The 24750-nt window shown below is 36.2% G+C and overlaps 1 protein-coding gene across 1 annotated transcript; it reads right to left on the bottom strand.

Annotated features, from left to right (window-relative positions):
* Positions 1-320: 320 nt before the first annotated feature.
* On the bottom strand, positions 321-24545 carry hgfac (HGF activator; the record flags this gene model as incomplete). Its single annotated transcript, XM_079435938.1, has 15 exons — positions 321-786; positions 1974-2116; positions 4252-4392; positions 5373-5512; positions 5606-5827; positions 7100-7201; positions 9131-9305; positions 10533-10643; positions 11881-12012; positions 17648-17788; positions 19151-19224; positions 23773-23866; positions 23972-24035; positions 24122-24133; positions 24540-24545. The coding sequence occupies 15 exons, from the start codon at positions 24543-24545 to the stop codon at positions 553-555; spliced, it is 1791 nt and encodes a 596-aa protein (XP_079292064.1). The 3' UTR covers positions 321-552.
* Between the last annotated feature and the right edge of the window lie 205 nt (positions 24546-24750).

The following is a 24750-nucleotide window of genomic DNA, read 5'->3' as shown; positions in this document are numbered from 1 at the left end:
CCAGTTTCTATGAAACTTTTGATGATGTTATGCACTGTAGATGATGAGATTTGCAAAGCCTTTGAAATTTGACGTCAAATGGCTGATCAAAAGGAATTCAACACAGAGACCTGTTTGAATGAAACTCAAAGGAATGCACTTAATTAATGTTTATAGTATATAGTGGAATAATTTACTATTCAAATGATGCTGCTAAACTATGATTTAACAGCAAACTATTGCATCTGTCTATTCACTTTCAAGGGTTTATGTGTAAATCATGACCTAGCCAATACTAGATTCACTCAAACACTGTAAAAACTCTCTTTTTATTTTTTTTTAATGCAGATTAAAGACATTTATTTCACAGCAATCAAAATAAATCAAAAGCTATGCAAAAAACATAATAATAATAATAATAAGTTTACATAACACTTTCCATTCCAGTGTACGTCACCATATTGCTTGTTAATATAAATACAATAGCAGTAAAGCTCACGTTCATCAGTATGACACAGTAACACTGGAATGGAAAGCCTTCATGAATACATTAATAGTAAAGTCACAGTTGTTTTATCTTTGGCATTGACTCCCGATACAAATGTTTATTGTTATTCTATTCACTGATGTTTTTTGGGATGTTTTTCTGGATTTTTTGATGATGCTGTTGATCCAGTCGGAATATTTGGGCACGAGGGTGTAAACGCCCGGTTTTCCCGAGCGTCCGCATCCGTCTCCCCAGCTGATGATCCCGTACAGGAAACTCACGCCGTCACACTCGCACGCTAATGGACCGCCCGAGTCGCCCTGAACAAATCACACACACACACACACATAAAACAATCTGTCAGTGCAAACAATTAAATTATTTTAAAGTAATACTGATATGTATGGAAGCCTGTTTCCGCCACGGAAACAAAAAAAAAAAAAAAAGTTGCAACTTTTTATTTCACAATTCTGACTTTTTTTCCCCCACAAAATTGCAAGATATAAACTATCAATTGCGAGTTCTGAAGTTAGAATTGCAGAATATAAACTACATTTTGAGAAAAAAAGTCAGAACTTTGAGAAAAAATTTCGCAATTACCTTTTTCAATATTTATTCAGTGGCAGAAACAGGCTTCCATAAGTTTGCAAGCATTTACTGATAAAGAATATTCTATATGAATGCATATATTAATACTAATTATATTCATATTAATCTAAAACATTATATTATTATTATATTATATTATTATTATTATTAATATTACTGATATTAGAGTATTTATTGATAAATATATTCCATATATATTATTATTATTAATATTACATACTATTATATATTAAGATAAATAATATTACTCAATAATATTTCAGGGAATTCATATTATTAAATGAATATTAAATATTAAAATAATTAGACTTAAACGTCGAAATTACATTGACTCATCAACAGATACAGCCGACACATCTGATCGAAATCATAATGTCTAAAATATGTTGAAACTCGGTTAGAGGAATCAGAGATATGAGCAAGTATTATTTATTGAATAATAATATTTAATAAACAACAACAACAGCCATCATAAATGTTGCTAGGCAATTCAGTCAAAAGTACAAAGGCAGCGCTCTGATATTGAAGTTACATAAACATGATGAGATTTTGCCAAAACTATTTATTCTGGAACAAATAGTAGATTAATGAGACCAAAGTCTGCCCGTTAGATTTACCCAAAACTAATTATATCTCATGTTTATCCGCTATTGAGACATTAGAGCCAGCGGTAAATTCCAGAAGATCTGACCAAGGTGAGGCGCTCTCTCTCCATGGGTTTATGAGTGCTGAACGGTCTGGAGCTCACATCTCCGAAAACATCAACGCATATTTTCAAATAGACATTATCTTTATTTACAAACTGCATATTTTATGTCATATAAAATCCAAATTTGCAATCCAATAAACTTAATAAATAACATGACAATTGGTGTTTGGTGTTGTTTTGGCATCTGACCTGACAGGCGTCCACACAGGACTCACTTCCAGCACACAGCATCCCTGACCTGACCTCTGACCCGTAGACGTCTGGAGACGAGCACTGATCGAATGGAATGATCTTCACCACTCCCTCCATCAGGTGAGAGTACGAGTTCGCCTCTAAACACACACACACACACACACAAGTCACATTCACTGAGATACAATTCATTGAGGTGTGCATTACTACATAACAGCTCTGTTCCAGCATTGTGGATTCATTTCTGATCTTCATTTAGTCATGTTGGCTTGACAGAGCCAACATACTGAACTCCATTTCTTCTTCTACAACCACCAACCTTGGCTCAGACCTCCAGACTGGTCTGACTCGTGTTGCTGTATCTTTTCTAACTGATCGGATGTATGGTTTTCATAATGGATTATCAAATCTATGAAAAACCCCATCAATTTTCATTGAGGGGCTCAAAACTTTTTTACAATCAGACTAGTAAAACTTTACAACATCCTAGGACGACATGCTAAAACATGATAGCAATATGCTAAAACACGTTAAACACATTAACAATGTGCTAAATCAGGCTAACAACGTGCTAAATCATGCTAGTAATATGCCAATCATGCTACCAACATGCTAGAAACACGCTAACAATGTGTTAATTAATGTAAACATGTTAAATCATGCTAAACCATACTAGCAACAAGTTAAAACATATTAGCAACAATTTAAAACATGTTATCAACAAGATAATCCATGCTAATAACATGTTAAATCATGTTAGCAATGTGCTAAATCATGCTAGCAACATGCAAAAACATGTCAGCAATGTGTTAAATCATGTTAGCAACTTGTAAAATCATGCTAACAACAGGCTAAACGTTGACAAAATGCTAAAACATGCTATCAACATGCAAAAACATGTTATCAACATGATAATCCATGCTAAAACATGCTAATAACATGTTAAATCATGTTAGCAACTTGTAAAATCATGCTAACAACAGGCTAAACATGTTAACAAAATGCTAAAACATGCTATCAACATGCAAAAACGTTAGCAACTTGAATAAAAATTTTGCAATGCAGTAGAACAAATCTTCAAACATGAAGCTTTTCAAAGATATTAAAGATATTTGTCAAGCCAACAAAAAAGTTTGTTTACGATCTTTACTTATCTATTTTAACCTGCACTAAAACAACTCAAACTAAAAACTGATATAAAAATAAAAAAACTATATAGACATTTAAAAACATAACTAATAAAACGACAAACACCAAAATGACTAAAAATGAAGTAAAATTCAAATGAAAATATTGTAGGAAAAAATTGCAATAAAAACTAGTTCAACATAAAAACCAGTGCAGTGGCGGTACTCAACCCCACTCACACACCCATAAATAAATACTAACTAAAGTACAAAAAAATGTACTTTTTAATTTTCATAATTTGCGATGAATATGTATAGTGTCATAATAAATAAATAAATGTTTGCAATTCAATACACATTTATTTGTATAGTGTTTTTCATGATACACACAGTTGCAAAGCAGCTTCACAGAAAACTTTTACAGTAGTAGTTTGCAGCACTTTAATTATTTTTTTTGCACAAGTCAAGCTGTGATACCAAACAGGACCACAAGGAGGCACCAAAATACCATTAAACAAGCTACCTTGAGCTGACTGATCCATGCAGAATTACTAAACCACTGACTTCTGCATAATCTAAAACACCTTCAGCCAGCATCCAGTATAAAACACTCACTATTTTAAGCCAAATAGCTGCATACTGAAAATAATATTGACATCTGCACATGAGTACTATTATCTCTGATGAAATCGACTGTTTTCTCTGCATTAGTGCTGTTTTGAACTTACTGCTTGAATGCATTCGCTTACTGGATCCTTGGACTTTCCAGGAGTTTACCGGTTGATCTGATCGCAAAAACCTGCTTTTTGTTTTAATTCAATTTTATAAAGTATTGTTTTTGTTCAAATATACTGATTCAAATCAGTATTTTACTACTCTGAATGCTCCCTGATATGCTCGTTTGATAACCCCTGGAAGACTGACTCAGCTTGCATTCATTCACGTGATTTGTCGAGATGAGAGGTGACCACTCCTGGGTAGTGAGGTTTATATCGTGTTATCTCTAATCAATCAGACACTGACGCTTTGACTGTAAGTTCTGGCAACATGTCAGAAGTGCCGTACACTTCAAGCACTGGAAAAAACTATAACAGAATCTGAGTGATAGTAAAGCAGTACTGCTGCAGAGTTAATGATGGGGAACTCACTCTCGTGCATGTGACCCCAGCCTGAGATCTTACAGGAGGAGTGATCGGGAAACGTCATGTGTTTCCCCGGCAGACAGATGGGCCTGATGAAGGGCGTTTTCAGAGCGCAGCGTCCGTCCACCTTCTTCAGCTTCACTAAAACTGCAAAAACAGCTGCTAATACACACAAGACACTAAATCTCACACACATATACACACACACACACACACACACACACGCTTACTCGCCCCATAGCAACGCTTAGCACAGGTGAGAAACACTCAGTGTTTTTATGACTGTTTTAAACTGAGTGTATGTGCTTTTGGAGACCGAGATCGGGGAACAATGTGGTTCAGCACAAGACATGTTGAAGCATGTCTGATACACACCGGCCCACGTCTCCACGTGTGAGTTTGACATACGTTTCCTGAGAAGCTTGAAAAGCACATTTTCACATAATATATTGTCTTCGTTCAATCGCCCATGTTGCAGACGCCCACATCTGAACACACATTGGACTTAGTACAAAACACGGTCTGAAACTCCTGAAACAATTTACAGTTATAAGAATGAAGACCGATGAATGTTAATTTAAACAATTTTATTTAAGCTGTTTAGCTTCATTTTATTCATTATTTTTATTTATTTTTTATTTGCAAGCCTGTTACTAAAAGTGTGTTGATACTAAAAGATGTCATTTTCTAGCAATGAACATAAAATCAACTTTAAAATTAAACTGACAGTAATTTGTAAATAAATATTGTAAATAAATTAATATAAATAATTTATATGTGTGTGTGTGTACAACTAAGACTGTAAAGGTAAATATAATATATAAACATTTTTAATTCTCATTCAGTTTAAGTTGAAGTACTAAAATAACTACAGTAAATAAACTAAAAATAATTAATAAAATAAATAAATACTATACTGACATTCAAAACAAAAACTAATAAAAAAGACATAAAAGTGAACAAAACATAAACTACAAGTGTGTGTATGCATATACATTATATATATGTTTTAATAGAAAAGCCCTGTTTTTAGTTTAAAGCACTACACACACACACACACACACTGATATGTAGGTTTGTAAGTGTTTAATGATGTTAAAGTTTCTGTATTTGGAGTCCAAACTCACCGATATCATTTAAGGTCGGCTCAAACTGTGTGTAACGCGGGTATAAAATATAATCCTGAACAGCAAAGGTCCTGGTGTTGGGACCGGTGTCGTTAAAGGTTTGCTGTCCGAGAACGACCCGAATCTGTGACTTTAATGGACTGAGAGAGAGAGTCACAGTTATATAGCTGTATGGAGTTAGAATGAAGCTGTAACTCTATAGAAATGCATGAAGTGCACACAGAGACACATACTTGCGCAGGAAGCAGTGAGCGGCCGACACGATCCAGCAGGACGAGACCAGCGTTCCTGCACAAAACTCGTCTGCGATGTACAGCGCTACCATCCAGGGGTGAGCGCCGGGCAATGCAGACGTCCCGCCCAGGATTCGCCCTCGACCGATCCGCTTCTCATGCCTCTTCCCGCACGCCGGCGTCCTGGCAGGATTGCGGGACGGCCGCGGGGCCACGGGACCTCTGCGGCCCTCTGACAGAAACAAGAGAGATTATGTGTGATGAAAATAATCTGAATACACCTGACTGTTTTTTACTGAATATTCTATCGCTTAACATGAATGTACAAAAAGTATTTAGTGTCAAGTAAATAAAAAATCATGCTAATAAAAGTGTTTTAGCTGTATGCAATAACCAAATAATAATAATAATAATAATTAAATATAATTAAAATGTGTCACTGTTCCAGGAACCAGGTAATTGGTGTTCATTATAGTAGGGGGTTTAAAAGGTCTGGGGACCCTCAGAGGGGTAAGTAAATAAATAAATAAAAAATAGATTAGATCAATATAAATAACTCAAATTTAATAATAATTAAAACAAATCAAATAAATAACAAATAAACATTAGATTAAACAAAATAAATTAAATAATTACATTAAATACACAAAAAATATTTAAATAATGAATAAGAAGATATTAAATAAATAAATAAATAAATGCTTAAAATAAAAATAAAATAATGTACTATAACGAATAGTACTATAAATCTATAGGTAAGCTGTTTTAGTATTTGCTATTGCTAACACTAGAGTTAAGAGACTTTCAAAACGTTGATTGCATTTATTTGATCAAAAATGCAGTAAAAATTTTGAAATATTATTACAATTTAAAATAACTGTTTTCTAGTAAAATGTCATTTGAATTTTCAGCATCATTACTCCAGTCTTCTCTCCAGAAATCATTCTAATATCCTGATTTGCTGCTCAGGAAATATTTCAGATTATTATCAATGTTGAAAACAGTTGTGCTGCCCAATATTTTTGTGTAAACTGTGATTCAATGTATTTTTCAGGATTCTTTGATGAATAGAAAGTTCAAAAGAACAGCGTTTATCTGAAATAGAAATCTTCTGTAACATTATAGTTGTCTTTGCTGTCGCTTTTGATCAATTTAATGCATCTTTGTTGAATGCAATATATTAATTTTAAGTTGTGAATGCTAATGTACATTAGATGTATAAAGAGCCTGCTTGAACACGATCATGCATGTGCTGCAGCGTCTCACGGTGAACACCGTTAATAATGAACCGCATAACATGATCATGGTGTTTCAGGCTCATGATGACAAACGCTAATAACCAATCAAATCTAGCGCTTCGGGCCACGCTGGCTTAGACTTTCCCTTCCCACACAAGTCGGTGAGATTTCTAGAGAAGTTTTTAGGAAAGGTTATCATTCATCATTTGATTCTTGTTTACTGCTGAGTCATGAGAAGCTCAGGATCTGCTTTTACTGACGCGCTGGTTTGGAGCAGGGCTTGATGTCGCAGTACTCCCACGAAACGGCCCGCTCCGCCATCGTGTAACACCACGGCAGCTTATCTTGATCAGGATTCCTGCCAAATCAAGGAAAACACCTCAGACAGCACAAGATCACAATCACACATAACAGCAGATCTACTCGGTTCAATCCAGTGCATGGTTCTGAGTTCCAGGTGCTGATTCCAAAATATAGTGTCTGTTTTGCTAGAGAAAGTCACGCTTTTTCACAAAATATGTGCTTTTCGTAGCATTTTTGCTTTGCAATGTGAAGAAGTCCTACATTCTCCCTTAAACAGCAGAAAAGCACCATGAACACATGATTCCTGTCTGAATCTGAGCTGCAATGTGAGTATTTGTTCAATTCTCAGCCCATGTTCACATGTATGAATGATTCTGAAGACTTTATAAAACTGATTTACACGCTTTTGCAGATTGTAAATTAAGATTTGTTAGTTAATTTCAGACTCTTTTTGTCATTAAAACCAAAACTTTTGCTATTCAATTCTATATTTGCTGCTTTATTTTGATAAATTAAACAAAGCTAATGCATATATATAATTTGAAAAATGTGCATTCATATTTTGTAAAAAACAGAGAAAAAAAACTGTATGTGAAAGTTTTTATTGATATTTTTAACAGCACCATCAGTATCATCAAATGAGGTAATACTAAGCCTTTTTGCAAGATGCAGGGCTGTGTAACTTTCTGAAAATAACATGACTTTCAATACATAATGTGTTCAATTGATAATCAATCCATTGCATTTTTTTATTTATATGATTATATATTGACTGCAATCAACAAAGTTTGACATCTATCTATCTATCTATCTATCTATCTATCTGTCTGTCTGTCTGTCTGTCTGTCTGTCTGTCTGTCTGTCTGTCTGTCTGTCTGTCTGTCTGTCTGTCTGTCTGTCTGTCTGTCTGTCTGTCTGTCTGTCTGTCTATCTATCTATCTATCTGCATCAGCTTTAATGCATTTATCAAAATATAGCAGTTAAATAGCACCATTTATGGGTTTTAGTGACAAAAAGAAGTCTTCAAAATGTATAAATTAACTTACAATCTGCAAAAGAGTGTAAATCAGTTTTATAAAGTCTTCAGAGTCATTCGTACATGTGAAAATGGGCTGAGAATTGAACAAATGGTTGCATCTCCGCTCAGATTCAGACAGGAATCATGTGTTCGTGGTGCTTTTCTGCTGTTTAAGGGAGAATGCAGGACTTCTTCGCATTACAAATGCTTATCAAAAGCAAAAATGCTCTGAAATGCACATATTTTGTGAAAAATAATGACTTTCTCTAGCAAAACAGACAGTACTTTTGAATGTACATATTCATCTGTTCATTCTGCTATTTATTTTACTTATTTCTCATTTTCATTTAAAAAAACTACAATGGACATAAATGTAACAAAATTACTTAACTACGACTAAAAAGGTTACACTATTTGAAGGTGTCCTTCTAACTAATATTACTGAGTAATATTAATGAACTACATGCATTCAGGATACAGGAGCTTTCCTGTAGCTCAAATAGTAGAGCATGGCGCTAGCAACACCAAGGTCATGGGTTCGATTCCCAGGGAAAGCAAGAGTAAAAATTTAAAAACTGTAACTTGAATGCAATGTAAGTCGCTTTGGATAAAAGCGTCTGCTAAATGCATAAATGTAATGCATGTACTATATGGTTAGGGTTTGGCTTAGGGTTACTTTCATGTAAATATGCATAATTAATTGTTATTATAATAGTAAGTACATGTAACGTGTAACAAGGACACCTTCAAATAAAGTGTTACCTCTAAAATTAAAAACTAATTCAAAATCTTAAGAAAAACTGTAGTGATACTAAACTAACGCTGGTTGTTGCGTGTGATCTTCTGCTCTCTAGATGCGTCTATGGGATGTTTTGACCTGTTTTATTGAGTGGAAATCGTATGTCTGATTGCACAGAAAAGTAAAAGCTGTTCTCCTTCCCCCCTGCGTTACAGTAAGAGCGTGACCTGCAGAAGGCGTGTTCCCCGAGGCCCCTGCGGGCGGCGCTATCCACCGTCTCCACCGTCAGCTCAGTGAAGAGCAGATCTGAGTTCCACGGCAGACAAGACGAGCCCGAGACCGTGACATTCACCACACCGCGGTACTGAGCACCTGAGTCACCGAAGCACTGCTCTCCTGGCTCTGATAACACACACACAGGGAGAGATTATGAGACGTGTGTGTGTGTGTGTGTGTGTGTGTGTGTGTGTGTGTCTGCATTAACGGCACAAATGCAATAATTTTGTCCTGTTAGATAAACTATTATGTTGAATAATAAAATAGATTTTGAAATGTCTTTACAGGCCTGATCTACTCAACTGTTTGCAACAGATCAATTCAAATATTAGTTCTTTCAAAACTTAATATATTGAATTGATATTCAATTTATTGCATTAAAAACTATTTACAATTAATTAATTTTCCCAAAGTTAATACATGCATATACACACACTGATTGTTTGTTTGTTTATGTAATTTATCTATATGAATATACTGTTTTAAACAACTACAATTCATTTAATTGATGTAAATTATATCATATATATATTTATTGATTATGTTTAAAGTGAAACAACAACAGCTGATATGCTTTTATACTTTTACTTTTAATTTTATACTTATGTTGTATTTATATGCTCTTCTTTCTTTGTCTTTATCTTTTCTATTCATAGTATTTCTTTCTTTCTTTCTTAATTTAAATAAATTATACATTTTTAAAAGAGTACAAGCCATTTGAGTTTTTCCCAATATTTTAACTATACTTACAAATAATTAACTATTTGAAATAATTACATAGAAAAATACAAACCTCATATAAAATGAATGGGGGATACAAAAACTCATATAATATGTAGTTTAACATCCTGAGGGAGATAATTATCAGTTTCTGAAAGGAATAGATTTACATTTAGATTTGCATTTACTGGCTATTTGAAAGATTAAAAATACTTTCAGGCCCTGCTTTTGTGTGTGTGTGTGTGTGTGTGTGTGTGTGTTTTGTGTGTGTGTATGTATGTGTGTGTGTGGTTTATGAGGACACAAATGTGTATAATGACATGGGTATGACAGAGGTATTACAATATGAAGGTGGTTTATGAGGACACTGCCTATGTCCCCGTAATTCAAAAGGCTTAAAAAACATACTAAATGGTGTTTTTTTGAAAATCTAAAAATGCACAAAGTCTCCTGTGAGGGCTAAGTTTAGGTGTAGGGTTGGTGTAGGGCAATAGCACACACAGTTTGTTCAGTATAAAAACCATTACGCCTATGGAGAGTCCCCATAAACCACAAAAACCAACATGTCTGTGTGTGTGTGTGTGTGTGTGTGTGTGTGTGTGTGTGTGTGTGTGTGTGTGTGTCTTTACTCACTGATGTCACAGTATTGTCCAGTATATCCAGATATACATCCACACACCTCTTCACCAGTGGCTTCAATCATCCTACAGACTCCGTCATTTTCACAGCGATTCCTCAAACACACTAAACACACACATAGAAGAACGTTCAGAAAAAATACCGCAGTAGCTGCTGTGGCCTGTATCATGAAGCCGGTTTCAGTGTTTAGGTAAGTTCAGGTTTAGTTTGAACAAACTCTGAGTTTTCGGGCTCAAGAAGATGGGTTGGTTTTGAGTGGGTTTCGTCAGCATGGTAACTTACGCCACACGGCTACCCTGCTCTGAAGCAGGTTTTATTCTGGGTTAGAGATCAGAAAACCCAAACTGGACCAATCAGCTGTGAGCAAAGTGACATATTTCTGATGCAATGAAGCCACTTCCCCATATCTCTCTCTCTCCAAATTAAAGCAGTTTAGAGTAGAAGTATTTCAGAGACAAAATTGCCTTATTATTTATTATATTAATATCATATGAATTATAATTATTAATAATTATATAATATATTTGACAAATATATTATATGAACTGGCAATTAATATAATATTTGCATTTTAATTAATTTAAATATATACATTGCCTACGAGTAAGTTTCAATATATAAAGCTTTTAAAATAACTAAACGTTATGTATTTTCTTTTGAGCTCTGTGTGAAACTATATACACAGTTCTGCCATGAAACTCTAGATGGCGCAGTCCGATAGGTCTAACTCAATCTGACCTAATGACATCATTATCATATGGCACAGCTGATTGGATTTCTTCTGTATCAGTAGCCAATGAGCTCAGTATACACATTATTCAAATACCTGGCTTTTGTTTGCAGTAGCAGTTCGCAGCGCACTTCAGAAACCCTCCACCTTCCCCAGCTCCACCTGTATGGATCTGATACGAGGTGATTCATGCATGCTATGTGGGGGTTATTCATATGTGTTATATGTGCAGCAGCAGCAGTATGTCCTACATGCTCACAGCAGCATGTTGTGGATATATTGGCAGTAGTAAGTCTCGGTACTTGCTGTGCCGCAGCAGCAGCAGATAAATTCCACCTAGACCAAATACATTAACATTGTCATGTACAATACCATGCCAATCCCTCCGAGAGTTGTCATGACAGAAATAAACTTCAATTCAGCTGATTCTTTTGCATAGTCAGATATTTTCTTTCTGCTGTCTTCTCAAATATTTGCTGCAGCAGAAGTGTTTATAAACCAGGGTGGATTTGTTTGGTTTTGTCAACTCTAAACCTACGCTGAAACTCAGAGTTTGTTCATCTCGGTTTGTGCTACAGGCCACAGGTGATCAGGTGTGAGGTGTTTATTTACCTGTGTAACGTGCACGCTCGCAGCTCACTCCTCCGCTGAGGCACGTGCACAGCTCTACGGAGCGCAGGTAGATCCGTCCCCACGAGTCTCCGATGTCATAGTACTTCAGATGCAGCGGCTCGTAGCACTTCTCTATAAAACAAACCACAGAAGCGAACCCGAGCATCAGAACAAACTCTCCAGACTCTCCCACCCATCCGAGCTCCACCGATATCAGATGACAGACAACATAAAGGACACAAAACCTTCACAGATCACAGGACATGTGATAGCGTTAAAGATGAGAGATTTCAAAACATAAAAGAGAACGACGCATGAATGGAGACCAACATGTGAAGTTGTGTTACAAAAATGAAGCCTACATGTAAACAGATCCAACACTACTATCATTAATTGATACTGTTAAGCTTTATCATTACTGCAGGCTATAATATTCCTATTACTAAACAAAAAATAACTGATGGAACTATAATTCATTATTTCAGAATTAAATAAAAAATAAAGACAGACAGACAGACAGACAGACAGACAGACAGACAGACAGACAGACAGACAGACAGACAGACAGACAGACAGACAGACAGATAGATAGATAGATAGATAGATAGATAGATAGATAGATAGATAGATATTATATATAAATATTTTTAATATATTAACATAACATATTTTTCTTAAATATATACATGCATGTGCGTATATTTATATATACATAATAAATAAACACAGTACACGCACATATATTATGATCACAAAAACTTTTTTTTTTGATGCGATTAATCAAGATTAATCATTGCATAGCACTAGTTTAAATTGATAATAAATACAATCAGCTGAACTTTAGAGCGTTTTTGACCCACTTAAGTAGGACACGAGTGCATCTTTACAGTATATGAAATTTCATAATTAATTATATTGTCTTTGAAATATGTTTAAAGTACTGCTGAATGAACTGATATTTTGTCACGAATCCGGTCTATGAACTTCCATTCACTCACCACCAGAGGTCCCTAACTCACCACATGGACTCTTGCACTACACTACTGTTGCACTTCACCACAGACTACAGTTCCCATCATCCATTGCACTGATGACACACACAGCTGATTGCACTGATTACACAGACGCCTTACTTAATTCGCCTACTGATTCCCATCACACGCCTTACTTAAGCCATGAACTTCCTCAGCCAGATCACCGAGTATTGTAAGCATATATCGCTAGCCTAGATGATAGTTACGTTACAGAGCCTGTCTTAGTAGTCATAGTCATAGTCATAGTCTTGCCTGTTTCGGATTGTGTTTTTCGCTGCCTGGATTATTGCTGTGTACCTGGATTATCTCTCTTTGCCTTGCCCTGTTGGATACTGTTTGCTGATCGAAGACCCACGCTTGTCCTAGGAATACTCTTTGTCTTTCCTCATTCATGTCTGTTTGCTGTTTACTGAACCATGCCTGTTTGTGACCACCCCTTTGAATAAAGCTCTGCACATGGATCCGCACGTCTCACGTATTGTTCGCCCCGTAACAGAGTACTCGGCCAAACAAGGATCCAGCAGCTTTTCCAAAGAATATTTGCCAGGTATGGACGCAGTGATTCTGTTGCTAACGCTCAAGCAGGGCACACGATCACTCGAGGGTTACATTGCGGAATATTTGGCTCTGGCTAATGGCTCAGAATTACCAGCCTGTATGTTGATAGACTTTTTCTGTGATGGCCTTAATCAGCCTTTAAAATTAAAAGTGATTCATAAGGGCCCTCGTTTGTCTTTGAGTAGTTTTTTGGATTGTTCTGTGGACTGTTGGTTCAGCGTTCACTGTGGGTGTCGCAGAGAAACACGACACCGCACTCACTTGTGTGATAGTATCCTTATGGTACCACTGCAGAAACCTCCAGAGGTGGCGGCATCCGCTGCAGAATCTCTAGAGGTGGTACTCGCATGTGAACTCCCGCCCTGTCCTATCACGGCTAAGGAGGCCATCTGTGAACTCTCGCCCCGTTCATGGTTATGGAGGCCATCAGTGAACTTTTGCTTTTGCTCTGGACCGGCCGATGGGCTCCTCTCCGAACTCTCGCCCGGTTCTGAATCAGCTTTGGAGGCTGATTGTGATCTGTCTGTCTGTATAGATGCTGATTTTGAACTCTCTGTCTTGCCTGTTTCTGTCAATCTGTCTGATCATGAACTGTCAGTCTGCCCAGGATCAATCTATGAATCAGTTTTTGAATTGTCTGTCTGTCCCATTTCCACTAATGAGTCTAATGTGGAAGCACCTGTTCATCCAGTTCCTAACAAGAGACCTGTTATCTGCCCCATTAGTCCAGTTGTGATCCCAGAAACTGTAAATGCATTACATATTTATCCCATTAACCCTGTCACTGCCTTAGAGGCCATCGCCAATCGAAGACCCACGCTTGTCCTAGGAATACTCTTTGTCTTGCCTCATTCATGTCTGTTTGCTGTTTACTGAACCATGCCTGTTGTTACCACGCCTTTGAATAAAGCTCTGCACATGAATTCTCACGTCTTGTTCGCCCCGTAACACATTTATTATAGCCTAAAATATACTTTAATGTAATTTCTAGAGCAGTGGTTTTCAACCTGTGGGCGACGGTATTGCAGGGGGGCCGCCAATTATTATTAATAGAAATTGTAATATTGTTAATATAATAAAAAATGTCTAGTCAAAATCAAATAAATCATGTATATTTTCTGTTTATTCAATACATTACCAGTTTATTCAATAAAGACAATTAACAGCCTTGCTTCCGAGTACTTAGTTAACCCGACACAAAAAGCGGGATCGTTTAAATTCTTTTGCAGTGGGCCGCGGAAACATATGTGTTTGGCTGTGTGGGCCGTGAGTTAAAAAAGGTTGGGAACCACTGTTCTAGAGAAACATGAATGTGCATTTTAATAGAATTTAAATATTTTTAATGCTGTCAATCGATTTAAAATTAACTAATCACACACTTTTTTTCTGAAATTAATCGTGGTTAATCCCACCTAACATTAAACTTTTTAAATATACTTTTAGATTGCACTAATTTCACATTCAATCGTGTGTGATTGTACAAACAACAAAGACTATTTTTAATATTTGTTTAGTGGCATCTTTTTTATGACTGAAGGCCAGTATTACTGATCCCAAGTATACTGATTTCTCTCTCTATCTCTCTCTCTCTCTCTCTCTCTATATATATATATATTATATCACCTTAATATTTAACCATTGACTATAGCCATTCAACATTACATTATAATTAAGAGTTATCAATTTTAACATTTATTAGACTTTAAAAATAACTTCTAATTTAAGTGAACTTAAAACAATCTTCACATAAACCCATTAGGCTATAATAAATATTGTATTTAGCTACCTGTGCCCCTCAGCAGAAATATGCAGAAATGGAAGTTATCAAACACTAAATTCTAAACTAAATAGAGATGAACCCTTAAAGCTATAAAAGTTATTGATTTCCTCTTTTTTAATTTTGTTCTTGATAAACAGACATCACAGCAGCTGGTTATTAGGTTGTTTTGGCTGCTATTACTTTAAGAGCTGCCGCTGCTGAACGTGACTCGAATCTGACATGCATCTTACTTTCCCTCAATTCTCTTTACCTTTTCTGAACCATTTCAGTGTCTACTAATGAACTGACGAGTTGAATCGAGTGTGTCAGATGAAGCAGACTGTGCTGGGCTGCTCCAGGACAGTTTGAACCATTTCAGAAACATATTCTTTGCATGCACAGTTTTAAGGCAGCTTTAATCACTTGGTTATACTTTATTTCGATAGTCCACTTTAGACATTCTACTAACTATAAGTAACTTTGAAACTACATGTCAACTAATTCTTATTAATTTGCAACTACATATCTACTAACTCTCAGAGCAGACTGTTAGGGTAGGTTTAGGGTTAGCAGAGTAAGTTGACATATACTTGCAAAGTTTCTGATAGTCAGTATGTTGTATGTTGTGGACCCATCAAAATAAAGTGTTAGAAGATATTAAGCAGAGTCTACTAATACTCTAATGACTGCTAGTTGACATGTAGTTGCAAATTTACTTACTGTTAGAGGAATGTCTAAAGTGGACTATCGGAATAAAGTGTTACCAATCGCTTTTTTGGTAACTTCATGCCTTAACTAACCACAACATTGCATGCATGTAGTTTTTATATGAATTGATACAGGCTATAGCACGCGCCGGTTTCTGCGCTTGTTTGACTCGCGCCTGCCGCTGAAGTGAAGCTGGAGCGAGCGTCTGAAACGTCTACAGTTTTATGTGGTCGTAAAGACATTCTGCGACTGAATAAATGCACTTCTTGTCAAGAAAAAAGAGACAGAAGTAGCAGTTATGAATGGGGTGGCCAACCCTAGGCTCTGCCCCTGCATTAACACCGTTAAATAATTTTAACACGTTAAAGCCCGGCTCACACTGTGCGATTTTGGCCACGATTTGTTCGTCTGAGACAAATTTTGAAAATCCTAAAAGATTCCTATAATCCTAGGCTAAAATCGGTTGTCTAGATCGCTGGTTTGACATGTTCACCGACAGCCGATTAATGGCCGTTGCGATCATTTTTTTCCTCCGATTAAATTCTGGCAGTGTCAGAAGATTTCAGACACTTTCCTCAAGTTTCCTGCAGTGTGACATCTCCTACGACGACCGTCAAACCAAGAACCAATAGGAGCACTGAACCTGATGACGCAATTAGCGCGACAACTTCAAACCATTCATTATTTGTAAAAACAATACACGTACAAGGTAAAGTTTACTTAAAGTTTATTTATTAAGGGGCAGGATGTTTAAACTCGAATAACAAAATGACCTCAAGTTCGCTCTGTAGAACTGGAAGTCCATAAAGTCCTCTTTTGCCCAGCCATGACTTGCTCCACACACGTCGTCTTTTTCGTTTTTTTTTTTTTTTTAACATCAAGGCATGTAATTAATAAAACTAACGCTGCACGTTGCTGTTGTTTGCTAGCTACCATTATAGCGAGATAACGCGGGTCACGTATTGATGACGTAAAACTCCGGACAAGTCTTCCTGAGTACGTCTGTTTTTATTGCGTCTGGGCTGTCGTACAGTCTGACATTAAGACAACTGAGATCCTACAGTCTGACATGGGGATCATGTTCGTACAGTGTGACAAGCAACAATCGCAAAAGACTTTTAAAAATCGCACAGTGTGAGCCCGGCTTTAACTAAAAAAAAATATCACCTGCATTAACGCACTAATTTTGACAGCACTATTTTTACATTTAAATATATTAGAATTTATAAATATGTATATTTTTTTATATTATAAATATTAAAATATTGTGCAACAAGTTATGAATTTAGAACATAAGATTTTATGTAATAATTTAGAACATTCAGAATACATTAACTGTAGTACATTTATATATTAAATGTAATATTGAATAACATGCAACAGGGAAAATTATATATATATATATTTTTTACATGTGTTTTAGTATGTTAGTCAATACATCAAAATAAGTGCACTTTAAAACACAACAAAAGTTGATTAAAACATAATGATTTAAAATGCACTTTAAACAAACTTTTAATCTGACATTACACTTTTTAAAAGTGTACTTAAGTCTGTTAAGAAAGTCACTTAAGTGGCCTTTTATTCCATTAATATTATCTGCAAGTACAGCCTTTTAACAATACACTTTAAGATTTGAAGTACACACTGTATTTATCATTACATTATGTAAATATGACTTCACTGTATGTGTGTGTGTTTGACTCACTCATTTCACACAGAGCTCCAGTGAATCCATCTGGACAAATGCAATCAAATGAGTTCAGGTGAGCGGCCGTCGCACAAACGCCACCATTCAAACACGGGTTCTGCTGACAGAGACTCGGCCTGTGATGCGGGGGAAGAAGCCCTGAGCAGAGGAAGAGATAAAAACAGCAAAACTTGCTTATCATCATGACTGGAGAGCGGATTCATCGTGCAGCTGAGTTCACTCACTTCGCAAACCCTCACTGAGTCAGAGAGACTATCTGTTTTACAATCATAAAAAAATGCAGCCTGCATCACTCCCAGACCTGATTACTGAACTTTCACATTTAAAAGTGCGTGTAAATATAGTACAGAAGCATTTCTGCCCACTCAAACTCGCAGAGCACATTCTGGGCTGAGAGTATTGAATTAATTTGATAATTAAGTTAAAAAAATCTCATAAAGTCTCATAAAGGAAACCAAATAAGCCACTAATGACCTTTCACAAAAACAGTGCATGACGCCGCTCTTCGTAAGCGTATACACACGTAGTGTGTTTGAACCAAAGCACAAACTCTGTACATCTGCTGTTATAAACATGGAGGTCTGGTGGAGTGCGTCTCACAAACAAAGCGTGTCATTTATGCATGAACATAAACAGCTCCCTCTGAAAGTCAAACATCCTGGAAAACCCACACTTTCTGTCATTAATCCATCCACGAGCAAAAAATGTTCCCTTGACCACAGACATCATACTTTTTATGACTTTGCTGGTGATGTAAAATGAAGCAGTAAGGTGAATAATGCAATGATTTAACGATTGTTGACCATTAAGTTTCTTTAGAAGCCATTGTTTAATTTTAAAACTATTTAAGTTTAATTATGTTTAAAACTGTTTAGTTCACTTCCATGCAGTGTTGTTTTTGTTAAGTAAAATGGTCAAACATTGTTAAAAAATGAGTTTAAGTTGAAGTACTAAGATTACTTAAGCTTTCTAAAAATAAATGTAAATTAAAATAAAAACATAAAAGTTTAGTGCTGTCAAACGATTAATCGTGATTAATAGCATCCAAAATAAAAGTTGTTTACATAACATATGTGTGTATACTGTGTATATTTATTATGTATATATATATAAATACACACATACAGTATATATTTTGAAAATATTTACATGTATATAATTATATTACAAATAAATATAATATATTTTTCTTAAATATATACATGCATATGTGTGTTTTTATATAGACAATAAATATACACAGTACACAAACAAATTTTTTTATTTTGGATGCGATTAATCGTTTGGCAGCACTATTTATTATTATTTATTGTTAAATTCATTTGAATAACTTTGTGTTCATTTAGTTAAATTAGATTTTACTGTGCTTCATTTTATTAAACATTGTACACATTTTGAATCTAATTGGAAATAATGACTGTTTGGTTTCTCTGAAAGGTAAAAACAGAAGAACGTATGCTGACTTAATAGTTTTAATAGAACGAAAGGACAATTTCTTACCATTAAAGAGTCGTGTTTGTGAACTGCAGAATCCCCACTTCTGGTCGCGGTCAAAGTTATGTGTGACAGAACACCTAGAAACAAGACCAACCGCAAACACAATGAGCCTGACACACATCTGAAACACTCCAGACCTGAGAAAGACCAAACAGACTAAAACAAGGGTCACAAACAACTAAGTGAACTGACTGTACAATATTCCCTTTCTTCCCATTCTTGACAAACGCAAACAAAACTACAAAAAGCAGGTAAAAGCAGACAGCTATGACAACAATAAATACCAGTTCAGTGGCAATATGTTTTAAATAAACTGTACTTGCAGATAATATATTAATGAAATAAAAGGCCACTCAAGAGAGACACTTTCAAGACTGTTTCTAAACGCAATTAAGTATACTTTTAAACTGAACAATGTCAAATTAAAAGTTTCTTTAAAGTACATTTTAAATCATAATTTAAATAATCGTTTGTCGTGTTTTAAAGTAGTACACTTGTTCTGATGTGTTGACTAAAAGCACATGTAAAGAACTGGATTTTAATTTTAACTGTAATGTTATGCAATTCTGCATTTAATATATTTTATAAGTACTAAATTGCTAATTAAAAGCATATTTTTTTTAAATACATGACATTCTGTAGCCTACAAGTTTAATAAAAATGACATTAAAGTATATTTTAGTTCAACCATATATAATTGTGCAATTACATTAAAATATGTACTTAAGTCCTACTTAAAATAATTAAAAAACACTCTTCAGCCAAATGCATTAAATATAAATTTAAAACTATTATACATTTTCATTAACAGCAACTGACCGTTTGCAAAATCCCGGCCACCCTTAGTTACGGTTGCTATATCTGACAAACAATGCCGCTCTCACACTACACATGATGTGCTCATGCAGTGAAAAATACATTGCAGAGCAAAGAGGAAACTGACAATGTGCCGACAGACAAGACAACAAGGTCAGTATCAGGACTGTCAGCTTTCAAATTTTGTCATTTTTAAAGAAATTCAAACAATATATATCGTTTTGTGGCTCTTTAATTTTCAGTTCAAGCAGCACAGATGAACCGATCTTTTTTTCAAACGTACTTAAAGCATGAAATAAACATGAATAAACATCAGAACTTTACTTCAACCCTGTTTTTCAAGTTTAAGGCCACTGAATTGAATCTGCTCTCCTGGTTTGTGGTTAATGCTAGAAGAGATGCAGCTGCGACTACTGGGCATGCGCACACCAATATAGCATAAGTTCCCTGTCACACTGCACAACAATAATTACTGTTTTTGCAATATTGTTTAGGGTTGGGGTGGATGTAGATGTTAATAAAACACAATCTAATCTGAACGCGGAAGTCTCGCCCGACTAGAACGGTGCTTTACAGTTCTGGTCTTTGGTGTTTCTAGTCACATTTACATATTTTCCAAGCTGAAAATATAAGATATAAATTGTTTAAAAAAGCACATGGCACCATAGTTTCATCACTTCAGAGTGTCGCAATGACCGTCTTTGTGCAGTAAAGGACCTGACATAGTTTGATGAGTGGGAAGATGACATGAAACGACACGATTAGCTGCACTGAAAGATGAGCGCACATGTGCATAAACAGCTCCCGATCAGAGCGAAGTTCACGGGATTTTTCCACAGAATGATAAAAGCACACATTATTTTATTATTTCACACTCAGTATTTTAACTTCAGCACCGTAAGCCATGCACACAGCACCGGATGCAACAGATTTCCTGGTACGCCAAACAAGTACTTCCTTAGCTTATTATTCTCATTTATAAGTCGCTGTGGATAAAAGCTAAATGACTAAATAAATAAATGACCGTTAATGTGGCAGCCAACAACAGCACAGCTTAACCCTGCGGAGATTTTTATATTTAGTTATGTTGAAAAAGTTTCAATTCAGTCCATCTTTTTTTACCCTGTTTTAACATGGATTTCCATTGAGACCAGCCTTAGCTGTCGGACCAGATGGCGGATAGCAACGGCGGCAAATAATATCTGTGTTCTGATTGGTCGGATCGCCTGTCAATCAAGCTCCCAGCGAACCGTGAATTAACATGCAATTAAGAGTCTGAACATTCACATTTAAAGTTTATGTTAAAGTGTCCTCATTTTTCACAACAGAACCACTGTCAAAGTCAAAAACAAACAGAAAGCACGATATAAATACGATATAAATACAGTATGTCTGTTATATTCCAGATTTTCTGAAGCCAAACAAAGCTTTGTGTGATCAAGCAGCGCAAACAAGATTTAAGCGTCGAATAAATCACTATTTGAATCAGACTATTCAGTTCATTCTGTTCAAGAATCAGACTATTCAGTTCATTCTGTTCAAGAATCAGACTATTCAGCTTCACTCTTGCAATGGTTTTCAATGCAAGAGAAGCTTCTCAGTGAATAATGACATAAAGCATCATATAATTTGCACACGAATGGTATGGACTTTTGTTTTTGGGAGGGGGTGGACTTGACAAGTGATAAATGAAAGAGAGCTGCGTGATCTTCTTTTGCATTCCAACAGAAAGAAATTCTAGCATAAAGGTTTGGGAGAATATGAAAACAAACTGACAGGCTTTTGGAAACAAGTCAAACTGAGAAGTGCCATGTCACAACCACAAGCAAACCCTGCTCCAGATTTCCGGAGTGAATCCTCAGTGAAGAGTTGCTCCATATGGAGATGTGCACACACTTGTTGAGCTGCAGTGATGTCACAGTAATAACGCACCGCCTCTTTCATCTCTCGTCACGGCCCTGATCTCTCTGCCTGATAACCCTCACTCACTCTCAGTGTTTAGAAGTGTTTATGAAATCGGTGTGTAGTCATCTGCTCCACTCGCTGACGTATGGCAGAGGAACCTAAAGAGCTACGCAGATGATGACGAATGAGTAGTTCTAGAGTTAAGTCTGTGCTGGATAAAGGTTACTCAAGCTCTTTGATTAGGCTTGCATTAAAGTAAGGGCTGGGTTCTGACTTTGGCTTGATGTTTCAGGCATGTGGGTTTGGATTAGTAAGGACTTGGCTAAGAAACTGCTTTAAGATGGGTGATCATCAGAGCCCAGCGGTTTAAATCGGATTAGGTCAAATCTTTCAAATGCACTGATTAAAGATTCCGAAAGCAAATTAGATCCTATAGATAATTTTTATGTTTTGGATTCATTTTTATTTTATTCCTTTAAGTATTTTTGTGCATTTTTTTTGTCATTTTTAATTTATTTAAAGTTTAGTTTATTTTGTTTAAATTTAGGGAACAAGGTGAAATAAAGTTTGCAATTTCTTTTCTTTAATTGTAATGTAATAAATTTAATGTAACATACCTGATTCAGTCTTGTTTTGATCTAGTATGTGTTGTTCAAAACAATTACATTGATCCCATCAGAAGAGTAGATTTAAGATTGATTCCAGGAACAAAATGCAATAAAACTTTAAAGCTGTTAACTAATACATTCGTATTATGTTGTGTATATATGAATTTATACTTAGCGCTTCTAAAAGTATACAAAGTAGAAGTAAGCTATTAAGCCTTTCAGTATAGTAGAAAAAAGATCGTGTCCCAAACAGCTGTCAATATCATAAAAATAGTGTCAAAAAAGTCATTTATCACTGTATATTAATTACAATGACAAAAGGCTCACAGTTTCTAAAATCTGCATCCCTTACTGCATGTATATTTGTGTGTTTATATTGATTTGTTGTAGGTTAGATGGGAGTCTGGCCGATTCTACCTGATTTTCTTTCTATAGCTATATTGTGATATGTAGCCCAGTTAAAAGCACTGCTAATCCAGGTTTTGGTAATCTGGAAAACAAAGAGTGTTATCAGAGAGATCCAGTCCAATGTTGGTCTGAAAAACTGGATTAAAAGTAAGATGGATTACCTGATCCAGGATAGCAAAACATGTTACTTTTATCATATTTACTCATCAATTTAAAATAAAATGGAAATAATAAATGTTGCCTTTGGAACTAGTTTAAATCAAATAAATTGATATTTTTATATATTTTTTGTTTTATTCCAGTTTCTTTTATTTCCAGTAACAAAATATTTTCTCTGGATTTAGTTTTAGTTAACTTTGATAACCCATGTCATGGCTGACAACGGATCTGAATTGATGTGGGTTTAACTGAACAGATTTGAGCTGGTCAGAATCTAGGTTTGTTTGACTAAAGATCTGGTTAAGAATGTAGGTTAACCGCCTTAAACCAGATCTTTTCTCTACCCAAAACCCAGTTTCTAACTCATCCCAAACCAGATCCTCAGAATGTCTACGGACCTACGACTGAGCTTGGTTATAAACTGATCGCCTTTTCTCTGCTGATTTATTGGATAGTTGAACAGATAAACATGGATCTGAGAGTATACGCTATTATCGGTACATGAAAACATCTAATTAGCCAAACTATTTATTAAACAAGCACATTCCACACATTCTTTGTGAGTCTGGTTGTGATTTGCTGCAGCTGCGGTTTTGGGCTTTGAGACCTGAGACTGGGTTTGATGGTCAGCGGTTTAAGGGTTATTTCTCTGTGATTACTGAAAAAAATAACAGTTGAAGGACAGCGACACTGAACGTGTGCATACTGCAGGTGTGTGTTAGCTCTTACCAGGCCTTGTGAGAGTTCATAGAGATACACTGCTGATAAATCACCCCGCCAAAGCGAAAAGGAAACTTGCACTCTTTACCATCTGTTGTGAGAACTAAAACACACACACACACACACACACACACACACACACATCAAATAAACCAAGAGTTATTAGAAACAGAAACTCTCTGGAAAGCAATTGGAGAACAGTTCATACCTTTCTGGGTTACTGTGTTGGACTGTCCGGAAACTAATATTTCAATACCAGGAGGCTGCTTGCGCTTTAATGAGAGAGAGAGAGAGAGAGAGTATGCCAAGATGTACACCAAATTACATGCATTCAGCCAACCTCATACAGGACACTCACCGATTCAGCACACTGCAAACGGGGCAATAAAACAAGACATATGAGGAGAAGAAGAAGAAACTCTCGACGAGTCAGAACTGGAGAAAACACAGGCATTTCTGTACGAGCTCTGCTCCCTCTGCGTGCCAGCTCCTTGGACAAGATTCACCGGGACTCAAAGCAGATGAAGTCCGTCCCAAAGGCGAGTGTCATGTGTGGGATTCCTCCATTATATCCCCGGGCGATGGATGCGTGGAGGCGCACCGCAGGAAGAGCCTCTGCAAGGGAGTTCCCACGAGAAAAGCCTGTGATCACACCTGGCGCAGTGGACAGACCCAGCCCACCGCGAGCCTGTGATGTAATCCCGGTCCTCAGGCTTTGATTTCTGGCTGGTTGTCAGTGACAACGGAATCCGCCCCCAGTGATGCTGCATGCGCACCTTCATCTCGCCGACAGAGAGAGAGAGACTCAGAAGATGGTGTAGGTTGACGCGCGTCACGTTCAGATCAGGAATGCAGTTAATCATTCATAGACCGAAACTCCCTCAGAGTGAAAGCAGCGGATTCCTCGCCTCCATAAAAGCGTGCATATCCAGAGAAATATGACAATAAGAGCCATGGATACGCTGCGTTATAATAATACATTTTACA

Source organism: Barbus barbus (assembly GCF_936440315.1).
Source record: "Barbus barbus genome assembly, chromosome: 2".
Lineage (NCBI taxonomy): Eukaryota > Metazoa > Chordata > Actinopteri > Cypriniformes > Cyprinidae > Barbus > Barbus barbus.
This window is presented reverse-complemented; position numbering and strand designations above follow the sequence as displayed.